This window comes from Falco peregrinus, chromosome 13 (genome assembly GCF_023634155.1).
Source record: "Falco peregrinus isolate bFalPer1 chromosome 13, bFalPer1.pri, whole genome shotgun sequence".
NCBI lineage: Eukaryota > Metazoa > Chordata > Aves > Falconiformes > Falconidae > Falco > Falco peregrinus.
Genome location: NC_073733.1, coordinates 260,296 through 275,297, shown reverse-complemented (window position 1 = coordinate 275,297; position 15,002 = coordinate 260,296). Strand labels below are relative to the sequence as shown.

General features: G+C 48.8%; 1 protein-coding gene across 1 annotated transcript; it reads right to left on the bottom strand.

Annotated features, from left to right (window-relative positions):
* Positions 1–2,151: 2,151 nt before the first annotated feature.
* Positions 2,152–13,418, bottom strand: LOC114010786 (vigilin-like). Its single transcript, XM_055818199.1, is given in 20 exon segments — positions 2,152–2,210; positions 2,655–2,684; positions 3,213–3,273; positions 3,275–3,433; positions 3,736–3,767; positions 3,770–3,822; positions 3,824–3,867; positions 4,035–4,121; positions 4,454–4,567; positions 4,829–4,933; positions 5,233–5,372; positions 6,304–6,382; positions 6,878–6,982; positions 7,544–7,651; positions 7,866–8,072; positions 8,914–9,129; positions 9,602–9,808; positions 11,448–11,663; positions 12,205–12,359; positions 13,277–13,418. Coding segments are annotated over 20 exon segments (2,253 nt in total). The 5' UTR covers positions 13,353–13,418.
* Positions 13,419–15,002: the final 1,584 nt, after the last annotated feature.

Below are 15,002 nucleotides of genomic sequence, written 5' to 3'. Positions count from 1 at the left end.
TATGGTTAGGTCACGTAGGGTTAGGTCTCTATAGGTTTAGGGTTTGGGTTTGTTTAGGATTAGGGTTATTCCTCTTAGTGTTAGTGTTAGTGTTTGGTTAGGGTTAGTGTTAGGGTTAGGGATAGGTGTAGGATTAGGGTTAGGGTAAAGGGTTAAGATTAGGGTTAGGGTTAGCGTTAGGTTTTAGGATTAGGGTTAGGGTTAGGTTTTAGGGTTATGATTAGGGTTAGAATCAGGCTTAGGATTTGGGTTAGTTTTAGTGTTATGGTTAAGGTTTAAGTATAGGGTTAGTTTTAGTGTTATGGTTAGGGTTTGGTTTAGGGTTAGGGTTCGGGTTACGGTAAGGGTTAGGATTAGATTTAGGGTTACGGTTAGGGTTTGGATAGGGATAGGGTTAGGGCTGTGTTAGGGTTATGGTTAGGGTTAGGTTATGGTTAGGGTTATGGGTTAGGGTAGGGTTAGGGTTAGTTACATGCCATTCACAGCTTATGGTTAGTGTTGTGGTTACGGTTAGGGTAAGGGTAAGGCATATGCCTCTTAGGGTTAGGGTTAGGTTTAGTCCTCTTAGGGTTAGGCCTCTTAGGATTAGGTCTCTTAGGGTTTGGCCTCTTTGGGTTAGGTTTTGGGTTACGGTTAGGGCTAGCGTTAGGGTAAGGCTTAGGGTTAGGGTTAGGTTTAGGGTTAGGGTTAAGGTCAGGATTAGGTCTGGTGTTAGGTTTAGGGTTAGGTTAGGATTAGGGTTAGGGTTAGGTTTAGTCCTCTTAGGGTTAGCCCTTTTAGATTTTGGCCTCTTTGGGTTAGGGTTAGGTTTTTGTCTCTTAGGGTTAGGTTTAGGGTTAGGGTTAGGTTTAGGGTTATGGATAGGGTTAGAATTAGAATTAGGTCTTTTAGGGTTAGGTCTCTTAGTGTTAGGGTTTGGGTTTGTTTAGGATTAGAGTTAGGGGTATAATTAGGTTAGGGTTACGTTTAGGGTTAGGTTAGGGTTTGGGTTATGGGTAGGGTTAGGGTTAGGTCACTTAGGGTTAGGTCTCTATAGGTTTAGGGTTAGGGTTATGTTTAGGATTAGGTTTATTCCTCTTAGTGTTAGTGTTTGGTTAGGGTTAGTGTAAGGGTTAGGGATAGGTGTAGGATTAGGGTTAGGGTTAGGGTAAAGGGTTAAGGTTAGGGTTAGGTTTAGTGTAAGGGTTTAGGTTTAGGGTAAGGGTTAGGTTTTAGGGTTATGATTAGGGTTAGACTCAGGCTTAGTATTTGGGTTAATTTTAGTGTTATGGTTAGGGTTATAAGTTTAGGGTTAGGGTTAGTGTTAGGGTTAGGGTCAGGTTTAGGGTTTGGTTTAGGGTTAGGGTTCGGGTTACGGTAAGGGTTAGTATTAGATTTAGGGTTACGGTTAGGGTTTGGATAGGGTTAGGGTTAGGGCTGGGTTAGGGTTGTGGTTAGGGTTAGTGTAGGGTTATGGTTAGGGTTAGGTTTATGGACACAGTTATGGTTAGGGTTAGGGTTTGGCTTAGGGTGGGGTTTAGGATTTGGCTAAGGGTTAGGGTTAGTATTAGGTTTAGAGGTGTAGTTATTGTAAGGGTTAGGTACATTCCATGTGCTGCTCTACCAGAGAAAGTGCAGGAAGAATTCTGTCAGTAGTTTTCACACTGACCTGTTAGCCAGCTGAAAAGCACCAGAAAAGTTGGGCTACCTGCCTTCTGGGCTGAGATGCGGAAACGCTGATTTTTGTACTCGGCAGGAGACAAACTCTTCCAAGGCACACCCCATGCACAACTCCTTCGGGGAAGGTGCCAGGAAGGAATTCTGTTGGTAGTTCTCGCACTGCCTCGGTAGCCATTTGAAACGCACCACAAAATTTGTTCAACCTGCATTCTGGGCTGAGACGGGGAATCGCTGAGTTTTGTGTCGGCTGGAGACAAACTGTTCCAAGGCACACCTCATGCACAACTCCACCGGTGAAGGTGCCAGGAAGGAATTCTGTTGGTAGTTCTCACACTGCCCCGGTAGCCAGCTGAAAGACACCACAAAAGTTGTTCATCCTGCTTTCTGGGCTGAGATGGGGAACCGCTGACTTTTGGACTTGGCTGGAGACAAACTGTTCCAAGGCAAACCCCATGCACAACTCCACCGGGGAAGTGTCTAATATCTAATAGTTCATTCCACCACTTCATACGTTGACTTTTCCATCGCTTCGTCCGTCTCTGGCCGGCCCCCTCGCGGGGAACATGGAAACGCAGATTGGGACTCCCCACTCACTTCACAGTTAAACTGTGTCTCTCACACACATCACACTTGCCGGGCAGCCCTCAGCCACACAGCAGCATGTTACATACAACTCTAGGAATGCTGATAGTTTGCGTTAGCACACAAAGTACGTGTTTCAATGAACAATTGCCAAGTTCTAATTTTTTCTGGCTCTAAGCAGCATTTTCAGCCATTCACCTAGAAATACTAGAATTTTTTTTTTTTTACTTACGATTCATAACTCTAATCTTGAACATGTAAAAAGACAACACATAGACAAACAAGACACAGAGCGCTATGTCCGTTGTTATGTTCTAGGAATTCCCCAAATCTTAAGACACCCTAAATGAAGTTTTCAGCTTCCCAGATCTTAAGACAATCAAAGATTCAAAGCAAAGAATAAATATAAATACCTTTTATGTCGTGCAGAAGTCCTTGTCCACCTGTGTGAGAAGTTGAGATGTTAGAGAGTCTCACCCACAGAAGATGCAGTCGGGGGCCCCGAGGGTCCCCAGGCCCCTGGATTCCAGCACCGGCGGAGAGTTCTCCTGCCTGGCCTGCCAAATTGATGCCAAAACGGCACACAGAGTAACTGCCCACAGACCAGTTTTGTCTTTAAGCAGCAAAGGTATTTATTTTGTGCAATGTCGGGGAGCTAGCCGACTCGCACCAGACAAACTAGCTCCCAAGTTTTCAGTGAAAAGTTAGTTATTTTATACAGTTTTCCTAAGATGTTACACAACATCTTTACATACATATTCTTGTGATTTGGACACCCAGTCATTCCATTCATAATAGGGGGGATCTAGGTGGAATAGACATTTCCATTTTCTTTCTTCAACGATTTCCTGACTTGATGGCCTCCTTCCCTCCTTCAGGTGCCCACTTTTCTCTTCCAGTTAGTCAGACTAGATGCCTTTCTCAACACAAACAGAGCGTTGCCATTTATTTATTTATTTATTTATTAAGACCTTGTGCTCTTTCACAGGTGCAGCAGCTGTTTCTTGGCTTTCACCACACCCTGGGCTGGGCCCCTGATGGTCACGGTGTCACTGCCAGAGCCCTTGGTGGGGAAGTGGATGTGGATTCCACCACACTCCTCTACGATGGAGCGGACGAAGCGGCCTTTGGCACCAATGAGGGAACTGTGCAGTTTGGAAGGAATAGAGACCTCCACCTCTGTGCTGTTGGCCTAAGGGAGGATAGTACCAGCCTCTTGACTCAAGCTGCAGAAACGTGTTTGCACCCACTCTGCTTACCCTCGAAGTCCCACCTTGCTAGAAGCTTTATAGATCTGGAAGAAATGCCTGAGCAGAGGGCTTGGAGACTGGCTACTCCTGACAGGAGCAGTCACAAACTTTGGTTTACGAGTCAAGAACAGACCGACACATTTGTCTCCACCCTGCTCTCACCCATTTCAACCACGTCTGTTTCTGTGTCTTCTAGCAAAATTGTCAAGTCTCTCAACTGCAAAAGGCCCGTTGTTTCACTTACCAGCTCCTTCTGGATGGCAAGAATCCTGTGGTGAGCAGCCTCACAGTTTGCTCTCTTGCCTGTGATAACAATTGTCTCCGAGTTGCTGTTCTTTGCTGGGAGATCAATTTTGGTGTTGCTTTCTTTACGGATCTGCCACAAAGGAAAAAAAAAATAAACATCTCAGAAGTGTCCCATGTCAGAAGAAAAGCCCTTGCAGGCTATATTTGACATCACCAATGAGCAGGAGAGAGCATCCAGTGGGATTTTGCTGCAGGCAGCGATCATCACGAGCACTTGAGTTAGGAAGGATATCTCACCGTCTTGATGTTGGCACTTCCTTTCCCTATGATGTTCTTGTGGAACTGTTTGCAGATGGGGACAGAAATAGAAAAGCTGTTTTCAACCTAAGGGAGAAAGGAAGGGAGAACTGAAGATTACACTGTCGTGGCAAGTGAGGCCCCACTTCAGGAACTCTGATAAACGAGCTTTTGAAAATAAGCTTAGACCCAAGGAAGTTCTCTATACGAGGGACTTTTGTAAGACTAAACAAAGGCAAGTACGTTCCCCTATAGCCTTCACATAACAGGTACTACCCCCTGCCTCCATTCAGCCAAAACAGCGTCGACAGCTCCCTCCTCTTGAGGTGTTTTAGCTCTACCCAAGCCAGTAGAGCTCTGCTTTGCCCCAGGGTTATCCAGGCACGTAGGAGGGAACAGCAGGCAGAAGACCTCCTTACCAGGTCTGCCACCATCTTTTGCATGTACTCAGTGCACTTCTCCGCCTCATTTTTGGGACCTCGGAGTTGGACGATGTCACTCTTGTGTGCAGGGTCTGGGAAGTTGATGATAACCTGCAGGAGCGGTCATTTATAGTTAGCTCAAGCAAATGCAAGAGCCCTTGTGTCAGACACATGCAAAGGTTGGGGGGATCCTACACATGCCCTTTTCCCTTTCAGAAAAGGGTAACCGTGTTAGCGGCCTCTGGCTAAAAGAACTATCTTCTCAGACACTTGCGCTACAGAGCCACTAAAGTTACGACTTCTGTGACGACAGGCCTACTACCCATGTAGGGAATAACCCCTCTGGATTCCTCCTCTCCTACAAAGCCTTACCTCTGGGAATTTCTCCCGGATTTCCCAGATCCGCTCAGCCTTCTGCCCAATGATGGTCTGGTGGAATTTCTGCTCAATGATTAGGTCCTCAGTGTGTTCATTTTCCTGATGGGAGTAGAGTGCACACTGAGTGTTCAGCCGGAGAGCCATATACTTAGCGGTTTGCTGCCCGACAGTTTATTTGCCAGCACTGTCCCTCTTTTCTCTAGACAAAATTCACTCTGCGTTGACAGAGAAGGGCTACCTGAGGGAACAGAGGAAGACATTTGTGAAGAGGAACTTGCACTTGTCATGAGATCCAAGTGCTCGGTGGGCAAGGGGCACACACTCACACCAGAAGGTTGCAAGGGAACACGAGAGCCCAAACCCTGCAGTCTCCCAAACATCACAGCCTACTCACTCACCATACGGGAAGCGAGTTCCAGCAGCTCTTTCTTGGCCTGTGGGAACCCCTGTGGGTCTCCTTCAATTCTGATCAGGTTGCTCTTCTCATTGTCCGAGGGAATGGGCACAGACACCTTGTAGAGGTCCTTAATCCTGTTAACTTCAAGGCAAGGACTGTGGTGACGCAGTCTGCTAGGCAAAGACTTGGAAGCAAGGCACCTTGATTATCACTGCTCAAAGGCTGTTGAAGAAGTAAACCCGCCTCTGGGAAGGGCTCAGTGGGGTAGGGTTGAGACAGGGGAAATTGCCTCTTCACCCTGGAGTTCAGTGAGAGCAGACCTGTGCCACACAAGAACCTGTACAAGTAAATACTGTGGCATCTACAGAGCCAATTGTTCACTTGTCAGAGCGAGGCGTGTTTCTTCCCCAAACAGTATCACATTTAGAGCAGAGGATAATCATTCGTTTCTACCCCAAACTCTTTGCTGGGGACATGTTGCAGCACTATCAAACTAGCAGACCGCAAAAAGGCTTTACCGTTGGCCATACTCTACTGCCAGTGCTGTATAGCCTTCCTCCAGAGGCCAGAGCACACTGCTCCTCCTCCATCTCACACCCTCTCCCACAAGCCACAGGGCTATTTAACCACTTAGCGGGAACCAGCTACACCTGCACATCGTCCATGTCAATCAGCCCACTGCCGCTGAGGCAAGGCCACAGCTGCATGTTATCAATGATAATCAAACCACCGCCTTCATTCCTCTACAGGGAGAAGCTCACCAAGCACATTTCCACCACCCACAACTGGCTGCTAAAATGTCATTCACACAGAGCAATGCGTGAAAAAAAAAAAAAGCCTCCAGGACACATCAAAGTAATTCCACTACTGTTCAGGCTCCCAAGGTACTTTCACACGTTAAAGCCATCGCAAGGCCTCACGGCCCATTTCTCTCCTTGTACCACCACCACTCCAGAAAAGCAGAGGAAATGTGATGGAGACAGCACACTGGGTGAGCTACAGAGCCCCTGATACGATCTACTAAACACAGGGAGTGTGAGCGTGGGAAGGACTAGAAAGGCACTCCACTTACTGTTAGCTCCATTCTTGCCAATGAGGTGTCGGTGGAATTGGTGGTCAACTTTGATTTCTGCGTAATCCACCTGGTTGATCTAAAAAGAATTATATATTTTATATATAAATATACAATATTATATATTATATAGTATATTATATAGGGCCAGGTAGGACAGGCCACCGCTTCTGTCTCGTGCCCTAAGTAACTGCCTACTGCCAGTATTGGCACTGACTCACCAGCGGTCAGCTACAAGCACTTCTGCTATTAAGCAGAGCACAAGCATTCCTCTGCTTTGAGAAGAGAGCATTGTGCTCATGAAACATTGAAAACACTTACTTATATGCCTCTCCAGCTATAACAAAGAGAATCCTTCCTTCTCTGCACCAAAAAAATTAATGCTGACTTTTCAAGAATGCTATGGATGAGTTTCATAACCAAGGGGTGTCATCCACCTGCCACACAATTTGTCTTCTGCAAGTTCGATTAAGCATGTCAAGACATCATATGGATGTGATAAACACCTCATCACCTCTGCTCTGTTGCCCCTTCTTCCCCCAGTTTCTTACTGGAACTAGTAACTCCAGCTCACCAGTTCCTTGACCATGGCTTCAATCTGTTCCTGAGCCACATGCACATCTTCTGTAGGTCTTTCCAAAGTGATGTTGTCCTCTTCTCCAGTGAATTTGATGTGAACCTTGAGGTGAAAGACAATGAATCTCTTAAGAATTTGCCAAGATCCAAGCCAGGCCAATGCTCTTGGTCAGGCCTACACCATCGATCCCTGCCACTAAGAGATGCGCCTCCTCCCAAAAAGCCCAAACAAAATCCCCACAATTTTACGAGTCAGTAACTTAACGATTTCGGCCATATGGCAGTGCCTAGAGCCCAAGGCTCTGGTGCTGTCCCGGTTTCTGCAAGGGCTTTGGAGAAGTCTACTCATCTAGCCTTTATCTAGATAGCGTCTAACTCACCAGGGAGAAGCCTTGCTGCACTCACCATTTCCACGTATCCTACTATATCAGTTCTCAAAACAGCACCACATAAAGCTTCCTTGGAAGGGCTCAACCCATGACAATAACATAGGAGGAGCAGTGTTTGCAGCAGTAAAAGAGAGGGTTCCCTTGAACAGCAAAGATCTGTGTCATTTCCCCCTGGGTTTACCCACGCTAGAAGACACCTCTCTCTTCTGTGACGAGTGATCTGGACTAAACCTTTTTCTACGCTGGGGGTGCTAAGCTAACCAGCTCATCCATACCTTTGGCATCTGCTGAGTTATTTTGGCCAGGTTCTGTCCTTTGTTTCCAATAATGAAACGGTGAAGCCAAGAGGGGGCAGAGACCGAGGAGACGGTAAAACTGTTGGCCTGAGAGACAGAAAAACAGAGAAGCTGTTTGATGGACAAACTGGAAGAGGCCTTCACAACAATTCAGTTCCAATTCCCATGCTGCACGTCCGGTATTGACTTCTCAGCTGCACCTCTAATGGCCCAAGAGAGACCACCCCCGCTACACCTGTCAGTGCTCACAAATGTATCTTCATGGGACCTTCAAAGGAGGCCTAGCCCATCTTGTCAGTACCTTTGCATAGACTTCAGTCAATGCTTGCCCAAGTTTTTCAGGCTCGCCTCGCAGTATCACCGTCTCCGAGCTACTGTCAGTGGGTGGGATCTCGACAGAGACTCCAGTCTTCTCCAAGATCTCCTGCAGGGAATTCCCCTTGGGGCCGATGACATACTTGTGCTGGGACTTCTTCACCTCCACTGCAAGAGTAGTAGTCTTCTTCTTCTGTAGGGGCAGAGACACTGAGGCATCAATCACAAGGGGGCGGGGAAGGACAAGAGCGACAGGAAGAGGCACAAGATGCAGTCAAACTCTGCACCCAGCAAAGAGCAAAGCCAAGCTGAGCACAGTGGCTCGGCAGTACCCTAGCACCCCTTGGACCCCTGCCTACAGAAAGCCTTGTGCTCAAAAATTCACAGGGGAAGTCCAAAACTAGCATACTGGGTCAAGCTCCCTGGGACACGGCATGCAAGAGACCACACACACAGGCATGTCGTTGTCGTCGTCCCCGTCCCCCCGTTGGACAACAGGGTTCAACTCCCAGCCGTCTCCCAGGCAGTGCTGTGATGCAACACTGTGCAGGCTATAAGCCGATTGTTGAAATCCAGACTGGTACAAATACAGACCTAACCACGAGGAAAAACAGCCCAGCAACCCACAACAAGGATATTCACAGCAGCGTTGGCTGTGGGAAATAAACTGGAGTGACATTCACTCTTCAGCAACTTCTACTTAGGTAGCAACTTTGATACTGTCAGCTGGCCACCACTGTAGACTTCACACTTCTTTCCTTCCTTAGTAGCCCCGGTGTGAACAAGAGCCAGGGGAGCTCTTGGTGGCCTGCTAAGTTCCACGATACAGAAAAGCGAGAAATCTGTCACCTCCCGGATAGTATCAGCCCAGCTCCCACTCTGCTGAGTGAGGAAACGGTAGGATTCGGGGTCATGTACTGCAAGGGCTGCTGAGCCAGATGCAACCGAGGGATGCACAAAAGTAGAACAAGAAGGGAAGAGTGCCTAGGAGCAGGTGCCAGGGGAAGGTGGGAAGCTTTATGGACCATCCGTACCTTCTCCTCATAGATCTTCTTAACTCGAGCCACAGCCTGGGCTAGTTGCTCCTTTTCTCCGCTGAAGACTATCTCTGTCTTGTTGACACTGGGTGGAGGAATGTTGATGCGCGTCCCTGTGTCCTGCATGAGCTCCCTCACCAGCTTGTTGTAAGGGCCAGCAATGAAAGGGTGGTACACTTTCTCCACGTCCAGCCGCTCCATGGCACACTTATCCTGGAAGAGCCCACAACAGACCTTGGTGGGAACTGTCCTCTATATTACAGTCTCTGCCAGGCACAGCTAAGTTCCCAGGGGTGTCCTGCCTGACACTCTGGCCCAAGCAACCTTCTCAAGTTTGTGGGCTTGTAGATCTCCACCTCTTTCAATCTACAAATATGGTTGCTGCTGCTCCTTGTTTATGATATTCACCCCTGTGATCTCCTGCCTTATCTCAGCTGGCACCTAAGACGCGTCGCTTCAACTATCAAATGCTTGTTTGGGCTTCAGAGATGGACAAAACGCAGCACAAGAAGTTTCAGGACCTGGCAGTGGTGCTCATACAGCCAGCGAGTGGCACAGTATACGTCTCCGTTCAGGCTAACGTTAGCCACTGACTGTAGCCACGGTGGCTGCAAACTCCGACTATACCATGGGGAAGCAAAAAGGCTGACCAGCTAATGCCATGAGAGAGATCATACTGAGGTACCTGCTCAGCGGAGATAAGCAGGATCTCGTGCCGGGCCTTCTCAATCCCTTCTTTAGTACCACTGATCTTGATCTGGTTGCTGGGGTCATCTGGGTGGGGGACCTGCATTTCGGTTGCAGTTTTGAGCTTCAGGTTCTGCAGCTTCTCACCCTTCTTTCCAATGACAAAACGGTGGTGCTCCTTGGGGATGGCAACTGTTGCTGAAGCCTGCAGCAGAAGAACCAAGCATCTGTGAAAAGCCTTGCCTGCACTGGCAGATCCACAGGAACAGAGCCAGGGAAAGCAAGGTAGACGCTGCTCAGCGGTACTGCTCCTCAGAGCAAACACAACGCCTTCCCAGCACATTCTGTCTGAGGGCTGACACTGTACCAGTTGATCTACAGTGCCTCCATGCCAGGAGTATAAACCCCACCTTTCCCTCAAAACCCTTCTGTTTGCACAGGAGCAGTACTCTGAATTAGCAAAGGCCTTCCGACACAGACGAGGAGGTGCCTCTCCTCCAGTGTAAGACACCAGACAACAACTGAGATGGCAGCGCACAGCTGGAGTTTATCTGAACTCTGACATCTGCTGCCAAGGCTACAGAGAACAAGACATACAGTATGACTCCTAGGAAAGAGAAATTCAACACCAGAAACCTACTGCAGGAGGCAGGCAGCTAGCAGATGCTTACCGCTACTTAAGTGCTAAGGTGTCTTCAAGTGTAGCACGTGCTGCTCCTGGGACTGCTTCTAGAAGGCCCCACACGGAAAAGGGGTCCTTCTCAATCTACCATTAAAGGGCTGGTCTATACAAGGGCTTCCCGACTTCTTCCCTTCTCACTGAGTTTTTACAGGTCTGGTAGCTGATGACTGCTATCGTGCTCTTGGTCCCTGTGATTAGGTAACCACTAACAGCAATCAGACAATGAACATTCAAGCTATAATGGAAAAATAAAAGGTGAAGAAAAGATCACTCAGTGTGACTTTTCAGCTCTGTGTTCCTGTCCTGAAGCCAGCCAAGCCTAAGAGAAACTGGAATACAGACACACCTTCCAGACCTGGGGCCAGGGCAGTAGGAGGTATATTTGAGAACAGTGGCTCACGGGTCTGTGGCGGCACGACCTGAACTGTTTTTTCAGATGCACATTGTGGATGTAGGGTTTCGTTCCTTTCTCTTTCCTCTGGCAGGGTATGACACAGGGGCCGAACAGCACTAAGCAGACATGGTATTAACATCGCATTATCTACCTTTGGCGTTATACTTTAAAACACACTGCAACACCTGGCTGTGATACATCCTAACAAGAGCTACCACCTTGACTATGAGCTCAAGAACCTTAAGGTAAGAGATCAAAACCTAGAGGACTGAAGCAACCGAAACAACAGGGTTGTGGCTCCTTACCAGTGTGCCTTGAGTTACACAAGGCAGAACCCTGACCCGAAGCTTTTGGCTTTTGGCAGGACTTCCTTTCCTCTACTTTTCTTTCTCCCAGCCTTCCACGTTCTCCTCTGAAGGACTTCAGGAAAAGCACAGTCCCGTTCTCACACACTACTAGCTTTGTGTGTGAGGCTCCTGCACCAGCACCTCAGCACAAAGTCACTGGTTGCAACTCAAATGTTCCAGAGATCGCAGACTCCACGCTTCATGCAACACCACGGCCTGTAATTACCTTGGAACCCTATTTTAAGCCTCATTCCCATTCCAAATTGCCAATTGGGTGCTTTGAAAACGTATGGCAAAGCTGAATTATTCATGTAACAACACACCTCTTTGGCTTACAAGCACACGGGCCCAAGGGTCTCAAAGCATTTGCGAGTCTTGGGGAAGAGCAAAGACGAAGGCAGAAACAGTTAGATGCCCTCACCTGAGTCTGCAGTTGAGCGACAATCTGCTTCCGAGCCTTCATGACTGCTTCCAGCTTGCCAGAGACCACGATCGAAAGGCCCTGGTCCTTCGCGAGAGACAGCTCCAGGTGAGCTCCTGTCTTCTGCATGATGTCAAGGCAGATCTTGGCCTGCTCGCCTTCTGCAAATTGATTCATGTTCTTGTCTTTCCTCTCCTCCAGTGGCACATGGAACACCTGCTCAGCCATGGGACAGACAAAAGCAGGGCACAGCAAGGCGTCAGTGTGCTTTTGATTGTCAGTGCCTCCCTCTCTTATTGCCATACAGGAGGATTTCACTGGCGTACTAAGTTCCCAGATTTAGGCGACCCATCAGCCTTTCCAGTGGAGACACCAGCTGCAGTAAGAGGGCACGGCAGCAGGCAGTGTGTCCCAAACTGAGTGCTTTCCTAAAGAACATGCTATTGGGGGGGGAAGCGGAATACTTTAATGCATTAGCACTCACTTCGTGAATTCTGCAATCCTCCCTTCAGGCGTGTTCCAGCTATCTGTGCAACAGGGATGCAGAGCTATTTCTGGGCAGTTTTTCAACACATCCCTCCCCCTCCAGAGCAGTCCTAGCATTCAGCTGCAGTCTTCCATGTGCCCCAGGGCAAAGTACAGCAAAGAGGCAGTTACTCTGACACACTAAGGCATTTCATACACCAGGGAAAGTTTCACTTCACCTACTTTTTGGAGGGATGAAAAGGAGAGACATAAGACACCCACTCCCACCAACCTGAGTGATGACAGAAGCCTTTATTGGCCGGATTTTGCTCCAGGGCCCAGCAGGTTCCCGGGCAGCTTCCAAACATGGTGCTTTCTCAGGGAGCGCAGGGAAGGCTTCCTCGTAGGTGGGAGGATCCTTCTCTTCTTCAGAGTTTAAAGCTGTTACTGCGGTGAAGCAAACAAGGCAAATGAGATGCTCTCCCCACAGAAACGGCTCCATTCATAGGCAGTGCAACTCTACTGAGGCATCATCAAAGAGGGACAACAAAGGACTTGTGCACTTCTATTCATCCTGCTACAGTTATGCTTGTGGAGAGCAGCCGAGTCGGGAGCACAGCTGAGCTCAGCACAGCACAGACTGCAGTAGGTGCCGCCATGGATGCAGGAAGCAACCGTGCAAGTGAATGGTGGCAGCAAACAAGCACATTATCGCCAACTTTGTTGAGAGGAGCTTCATCAGGGGACAACAGGCCAAGCAGAAAGAAATCAAAGGGACACAGCAAGGCTGTAGGTCAGAAGGGGACAAGACAGACACATGCCCAGGAAGAAGGCAGAGAGAAGCAGAAGCACTCTAGTTGGGGCAGAGTCCAGGGAAAGCCTGTAGCTTATGTTCGACTCAGCTGTGCACTGGGCTGTGCCAAGCGGGCCAGCTCGCAGCTGGAGAATGGGTGCCGAGACCCATCAGTGAGTCAGTCAATACGGTTATAATGACTTTCCCCAACACCTGGCTGAGCAAAGGAGGAAGTGACAATCCAGCACACTGATCCCACGAGGCTCTCTTGCAGCCCAATGACCCATGCTTGCACATGCCCTGCCCCATGGCTGACAGCGTTGCTAGCCAGAGCTCTGTGAAGATCTGAGGCTTGCCTCTGCCTGGCCCTGCTCTGTGCAGCACCACCGATGTGCTCCTGTTGGTGGAAAGCCAGAGTGTGGCAGGCCGCCAGCCTAGGAATGGCGAACGCCGTGCCTGGACACTTAGGGGGAGCCGGAGGCATGGAGCGAGCTTGGCTAACAGCAAGGAACCTTGCCTGCGCAGTCTCTATTTAGAGGCACATCACAGGAACTCAGCTGTGTCTTCTCACCTTTCACCTGCTGCTGCGTCAAGGCACTGCGGTGTTCGGCAAAGCTCTCCTGGGTCAAAACTGCCACCGAGCTCATCGTCGACTTCCCACGCACACACACAATCCGGGTATGCCACTGGAAGAGACAGAGGAGGCAACACTATTACCAGCACCATTCAAGATGCACACAAGTCACTCCAGGAAGGCAAATGACGTGTTTACTGAGCACTTTTCCAGTCGGCCTCTTGAAAAGCGCATACAGGGCCAGTCTGCTGCCCTGTTCTCTTGCTGAACCACACAGAAACTCAGGGGGGATTTTTCCTCATAGCACAGTGGGCATCAAAACCAGAGTGCCTCGTTAAGAAGGCAGAGGATGTGCAGCCTAAGAAGGCTCTTGGAAAGGGGGACACCCCAGGTTGTTAAAGCATACTCTCATTAATCTATCAAGTATTAATGGCGTGCAATTTTAAAACCAGTCTCCCAAGGTACACATAGGCAGTGCAAGACCCTTGTGGAACCCTGGAGAAAAACAAAAAAGGGCCCAGGATGCTGCCTTTTCCTGAAAAACTTACACCTTGATTACCAACCGAGCATGAGCACCTGGGGCCCAGAGAGCAGCTCCTGGTGTCTCCAGCTCCTCTGCAATCCCTCCCACAACAGGCTCTACCGAGCGTGACCTTCCCTTCCGCTCCACATACAGTCTCACAGCCCACAGTAAATACCACAGCCTCCTGGTAGCAGACTCTGCTGGAACTGCTTCTCGACGCCCCCCACCCCCCACCCCGAAAAACAATCACCCAAACAAAAAACTACCTGCAAAGCCCACTACAGTACATCATACAGCCCAACAGTTTCTTCTCTCAAGGTTCGGAGCATTAGGAAGAGAGGCCTAATCCTGCAGCTGGGTTTTACTTTCCTTTCTCTTATCTGTTTTCGTATTTTAATACAAAGAACACCTCCCTACTTATTGCACAGACCCATGTTGCAAAAGTTTTACAGGCTCTGGGCCTCTCAGTGACATGCTCTTGGACAAGTGAGACTCCTTACACCCTGGGTGAACATGCCTTTCCCAGCCCACTTTAGAAAAGCCCCGGACTTTCTGCAGCAGTGCATGTCTTTGTCAGGTTGTCACAGCAGTTCCCTAAGGGTAATGCTGCAGAAAGAAGGCTGCTCTTGTGCTTGATCCACAGGGGCTAAAAAACTTCTATTTCTTGTTACAGTGTCTTCTCGGGCCATGCCTGGGTGCCCACTCCTGCTAAGGATGGGACCAACGGATCTGCAACTTCTCTCTTTCTGGCCACAAGGGAAGTGCAGAGGCAGTTTCCAGATCCTGCCTTTACTGCTTGTCAGCTTCAAAACAGCCACGAGGACACCTGCCAGACTCTTGCTCTCCTGCTGTAAGGTTCATTTTAGAAGCTCTGCACAGTATAGGCCTGAGGATTTCCTTCTGTAGAATTCTTGAACACAAAACAAATGTGAACCATCGTCGAGGACTTTTCTTTTTTTTTTTTTTTTAAGAGAAAAAATGCTTTCACGTGACGCTGGTATTTTGCAGAAACCCACAGATCAAATTGTCAGATACCCTCACAGCCATGGCGAATGAACTTTTTCAGCCATACACTCGCATTCAGTTTGAACATGTTAGACTGGTCTCAGTGCAGCTGCTGACTGCTCTAACCACCTGACTGGTAGCGGCCTGAGTGAATGACCTGAATCCCTGCAGCAGCACAATCCTAAGAGCACTTAA